Genomic DNA, 6000 nt, shown 5'->3' on the forward strand with positions numbered 1-6000 from the left:
CCACAGGTGATGGTGGTGGTGGCGGGGCTCCGAGCCCCTGTGCCTAGGGGCGCCCAAAGTGTAAATCCGGTCCTCCCCACCTCAACACCTCTCTGTATCTTTAGGCATCTAAATACCTGGCTCTGTGTGACTAGTAACTCGATTTTTTTCCCCTATACACACATAGAGATAGACCCCAAATGAGGACTTGACTCAGCAGCGCAATGCCAAACTTTGGGCACCCTGCTGCCTGGTGGAATCCTAAGCCCCAAAGGAGATGCCCAGGCTCCCAACACAATGTATGAGGAGAGTTAGGCACCTCTGGGTGAAATGCACAAAAGCTGAGCAGGGAGCTGCCTAAGCTGGCCAATACAAAATGCTTCTGACTGGTGTGTGGGCTAAGCCCCACCACGCGATGGTGCCTATCGCTGCTTAGGATTCACAGCTATGAACCTGCTCTTGGAGTTAGTCGCTTACGCCAGGTCAGACCTTTCACACACACAGAAAACCTGAGGAGGCAGCACTGGAGCCCCCTTTATGTGCCAGTGGTTTGAGCAGGCACCCAGGCTGTGGGAGATGGGTTTAAATCCCAACCCTGCCCGCTATGGAGCAGGGACTTGAACCCAGGTCTTCCACAGGAGTACCCTAAACAGTGCCCTATGGCAAGCTCAAGCCCTCCTGGTGAAGTGGTTCCACTCTGGATGACAGGGGTGGGCAAACTATGGATCGGGGGCCGCATCCAGCCCTCTAGATGTTTTAATCTGGCCCTTAAGCTCCTGCAGGGGTGTGGGGTCTGGGGCTTGCCCCACTCCGTGTGGCTCCTAGAAACAGCGGCATGTCCTCCCTCCAGCTCATACATGTAGGGGCAGCCAGGGGGCTCTGCATGCTGCCCCCGCTCCAAGCGCCACCCCAGCAGCTCCCGTTGGCTGGGAACTGCAGCCAATTGGAGCTACAGGGGTGGCGCCTGTGGACAGGGCAGCACACAGAGTTGCCTGGCTGCGTCTCCACATGGAAGCCAGAGGAGGGACATGGCTGCTGCTTCTGGGAGCTGCTTGAGGTAAGTGCCACCTTGAGCCTGCACCCCTGACCACCTCCCACGCCCCATCCCCCTTCCCCAGCCCTGATCGCCCTCCAAACCCCTCGATCCCAGCCCAGAGCACGATCCTGCACCCCAACCCCTCATCCCCAGCCCCACCCAGGAACCCGCACCCCCAGCCAGAGCCCTCACCCCCTCCTGCACCCCAACCCCGAATTTCATGAGCATTCATGGCCCGCCATACAATTTCCATACCCAGATGTAGTCCTCGGGCCAAAAAGTTTGCCCACCCCTGCTCCAGAAGGTGGGAGACCTCCATTCAAATCCCCGCTCCCCATCAGGCAGAGTGGGGATTGTGAACCCCAGTCTCACACATCCTGGGTGAATGTCAAGACCAATGGGTATTAATGGGGGCACAACCACTGTTTCCTGTGTTTTTGTGGGGCCCAGTCCAGTAGATGTACTCACAGGGTATGTCTACACTACACTGGCTTGGGCTAAGGGGCTGTTTAATTGCAGTGTAGACGTTTGGGCTCAGGCTGCAGCCTAAGTTCTGGGAACCTCACACCTTGCAGGGTCCTGGAGCCTGGGATCCAGCCTGTGCATGAATGTCTGTACAACAATTAAACAGCTCCTTAGCCTGAACCCCACAAGCCTGAGTCAGCTGGCACGGGCCAGCTGTGGGTGTCTAACTGCAGTGTAGTCATACGCGGCCTAAGATGACCTGTGAGCAAGCGAGATAGGTGGGGGAAGGCCTAGTTTGTGAATCCTTTTGGTTCTTAGGCATGAGCTAGGTACCGGGCTACAGTACCTAGGCAGCTGTGTGCATGCTCAGTGGTGGAAATTTAGGCAGCAGCTGTGCAGGCATGTTGAGGATCTAAATTTTGCATTTAGGCACCTTTTACTTTTGTGGATCTAGCCCTTAGTGTCATAAACAAATTTGCAGGTGTCAATACTCCACAGTAAAGTCTTGTTGCTTTTTTCTTTAAAAACTCTATCTCTTCCCCCAAAAACCATGTTAAATGTAGAGACATTTAAATATGGCATGATTATGTTGATGACTATTTTATGCTCTTCAGCTTATTTCAGGAATTGATTTGTAATCATGTGGCCAGAAAGGGGAAACAAAACAGATGACTTTTGTGCAGCAGTAATATGAAAAATAAAACAAGGTGCAGCAAATGGGGTTTGAAGGGTCTCGTTTTTGTTCAGTTCAGGGGTCTCTAAGCCTGCATTCTAAGCTCCAGTAACAGTGTGACAATGATTAGCATAAAAAAATACAATCGCTGGACCATCCTCACCATCCTCCCTGCTTTCCCTCTCCCACTTCTGGATATTTGATAGCCATATTTGAGTCTGGCTTTTCAGTCATATTATCCTCTGATTTCATGGTGGATAACAAAAGGATCTGGTGCAAATATATATCTTAAACATTTCCAGTTCAGACAAAATCCATCAGAAGCCACATCAGGAGTCTAAACATTGCACACTCACACAACTAAAGTGATTGTCTTCTGCCAGTCTTTCTTTTCACCTAGGTTCTTTTAACCAGAGCCCTTCTAATTAAGATAACCTGGGCTGCTCCATTTGTTTTTCTGTCCTGAGAGGGTAATAATCAACTAAAGAATAGTTAAAGGCATTCTTCCTGAGTGCAGTTTGTGAAATAAGTTCTCCAAGTCTTACCATTTTCTGTATGACAATGACAGCAGCTCTGTCCCTCGAAGCATCAATGATAGAGTTAAAAATTGTTAAATAGACACTCGGCAGGGGCTTGAGAAATGTACTGGGAAGGAAAGCAGTATCCTCTGTGATGGGGACTTGCTAGAAGTGCTATTTTGTGTGGGACAGGGAAGTATATTAATAAAAATATGGGATCCCAGTTGTTGTATATATGTGATGACTTTGATGCTCATGGGAACTCTTCGCTTATTGATTACAGAAAGGAGAGGTTACGTCAAAGAGGGGAACTTAATGTAAACTATTGTACTGTGAACTTCTGTACGAACAGCTGCTGAAACGGCAATGTAATACAAAACTGCGTTGGCATGATACAGATGTAGACAATAATAATCAACCTGTCATCGTTTTACATTAGGAAAAGTTAACATTTTACCAGAATAATGATGCCATAGCAGACAAAGCATTTCTGTTAATGCATGTGACAAAGGGATACTTTGTATATAAAAGCTACAATATGAACGGTATCCAGTTTATTCAAATGTAGACATCCAATCAGCAGATGAAAGGCTGTGGGGTTACTGATGCCTTATCTCAGGATTCTATGCACATTACACATAGCAGGAACACATCAGGAGGATTCCCCATTTGTTAGCCTGTTCAGGTATGCATAATGTGAATGGAAATATGCCTGCCGTGTGACCCTTTTGCAAAGACCACTATACTACGTCTCTCCTTATGTCTCCTCATTGTGTTTATATCACAAGTCAGTCGTTTAAGATATGGTGGAAAACATAGCAATAGCCGTAGGCAGAAACATACTTTGTATGGTTGTTAATTTTACCCTGGCTGCCAAGAAAGGAACACCCATCTGTCAAAAAGACAGTGATAAAAAAGAAGCCTCCAAAAATAAGTGCTAAGTAAGACATAATTACAACTAACTCAATTGATTTGGGATGAGGTAAAGAGCAGAACTATAGAAATCAGGGTTCTACTAGCTGAACTTGCCCGACATTTGGAATGAATATGCTTTTTAAAATAAAAATATTGGCTTGTCACTGCCAAACTCTTTCACTGCAAATAGAGTAAGTGTAGTGACTGAATTTTCAGGTTTCTTTTTCGAAATACACAAAGGTCCTTTCATGCTTGATGTTATTTGCATTTTTCCTTTGCTGGTTATAAGGACAAGTGTAGATGTAATCCTTCCCAGGACAATAGCTACCCAGTTCGTAGCACTGGCAAACTACAAACAAGGCATTTTTCAAATGAGGTTTATACTTTAATATCTAACTTTTACACCACTGACCTCTCAGCTCACTTCTTCTACATTGAACAAAAACATAAAATGAAACCTTAAAAGATGATAAAGCTTGTCTTATTTTATATCTCCAAAGTATCATGCACACCTATGGAGCTATACTTAGTAATAGATAACAAGAATTAATAATAGTCGTTGTTAGAAATTGATGTATTTCACATTTCACAGCCAGAAATCAGACATTTCATATGTCTGCAGGCTATGCTACAAGGTACTGTGTAATCTCATTCTGTTTTTAATTAAGTAAAAAAATAAGAACTACCTGATCATTTCCAAACAATCTTATTTATAAAAGTATAATATTTAGCTCTGGGTGCTTTACATATTCAAACAAAGCATTATATAATCCTGTTAACTACATGTATTCATTGATGTACTCAATTATGAATGTCTTCATTTCTCAAACTTTTCATTCCATCGTTGATTTAAATTGACTTTAAAAAAACTCATCTCATTTTTCTTAAGCTGCATTTCCCCCTGTTACTGGTGTTATTCCTGCTTCAGATTCCTACATCTCTCTCTCCCCAGATAATAGGTTTATCCACTCACCTCACTCATATTTGTTTTGAAATGACAGCTCACAGATTTCCACTTCCTCACAACAGGGAGACTGTACAAAAGCTCTTTCCACTGTTCCTGGCTTTTCTCTTAAAAAGGGCTGCCCAGTGGCATCATGCCGCTAGTAAACCAATAAGATGCATTCACCTGCTGAACTCCTCAGCATGCATCCGAGAGCACAAAGGGCCACCTAGTGGTACAAACTGAAAAGCAGATTCAAACTCCAGGTTGGGTTGTTCCAACTAATGGAATATTCATAGTTCAGGATCATTGATAAGGGGGAAATATGTGATGAGAACTGAAAAAATAGTGAGTGTGAAATGTTTCTTTGAATTGTAAGATGCAACTATGTCACCTAGTGACAAATGAAAATATTCAAAAAGTATCATCTGTAACAAAAGGAGCGAAGAGACAGCAAACCAGTTTATAAATCAATATTCCTGAAAACAAGAGTGTCTGTGCTGTCCCATATTTGTATATGTATATATTCATTACCATCTCATACTTCCTGCACATATCCAGCTTCTCTGTGTGTGTTTCTTGGAAGAATGAATTAGGCACCTGCCTCACTGCATGCAAAGCGGTTAGTGGTGGTGCCCATCTTACAACTTTTATAGCCCAAAGGTTAGAACACTTACATGGGATGTGGGAGACCTAGGGTCAGTTTCCCCCCTCTGACTGAGCAGGAGAAAGGATTTGAAGAGGAGTCTCCTACAGCTCTCAGGAAAGTGCTCTAACCACTGAGCTATGCGATATTCTGATGTGGGGCTCCCACAAGCTGTCCTGTTGAAACTTTTCCACTGTGGATAAGTAATTAAAAAGTCATTGGAGCAGGGAGCTAGATATTGGGTCTCTCACATAAGTGTCCTAACCACCAGGCTACACAAGCCATTCTCACCCTCTTTCTGGCCCAATGACTCTCTAAGTATTTATCCAGTGTGCTCGAACCACTGGACTAAATACTGTAAGTTAGATATCACCAAAACATCCTCCTCCTGTCAGATTTTGAATGGGACCTCACAGGCATGTGGGGGACCTAACAGGCATTGAATGGAACCTAACAGGCATGTGGGGCCTGTCTGGTAGGAAGCCTCTGACCATGCCTACTGGATTACAGTAGGCATGGTCAGAGGCTTCCTACCAGACAGGCCCCACATGCCTGTTAGGCAGCCAAGCCAAACAACTATCTTCCCCCGGTTTGTGGCTCATGCTTGAAGACAGGCACGCAGATGTGGCAGCAGTGTGCATGCTCAGAGGCAGAAATATAGGCAGTGAGGGAATGTGGGCACCTACAGGGTTCAGTGGGAGTTTTGTGGATCACAGTGGAGCCTAAAACTGGGACTTAGTTGCCTACATATTTTTGTGGCCTCTGGGCCTTACTCCTTTTTATTCCCATTAACCCTGTAAGCCCAACACAGCTAAGAGAGCATGA

At 45.0% G+C, this 6000-nt stretch overlaps 1 protein-coding gene across 2 annotated transcripts in view; it reads right to left on the reverse strand.

The window, feature by feature from the left end:
• The window catches only part of PCP4 (Purkinje cell protein 4), a 67900-nt gene extending 63187 nt beyond the window's left edge, over positions 1–4713 (reverse strand). The window contains exon 1 of one of the 2 annotated variants that reach the window (XM_048866337.1): positions 4560–4713. In XM_048866337.1, the coding sequence (XP_048722294.1) occupies positions 4560–4568 (9 nt within the window). In that variant the 5' untranslated portion in view covers positions 4569–4713. The remainder of the gene's footprint in view (positions 1–4559) is intronic. The other variant, XM_048866348.1, reaches the window with a different exon arrangement.
• Positions 4714–6000: the final 1287 nt, after the last annotated feature.

Source organism: Caretta caretta, chromosome 1, assembly GCF_965140235.1.
Source record: "Caretta caretta isolate rCarCar2 chromosome 1, rCarCar1.hap1, whole genome shotgun sequence".
Classification (NCBI taxonomy): domain Eukaryota; kingdom Metazoa; phylum Chordata; order Testudines; family Cheloniidae; genus Caretta; species Caretta caretta.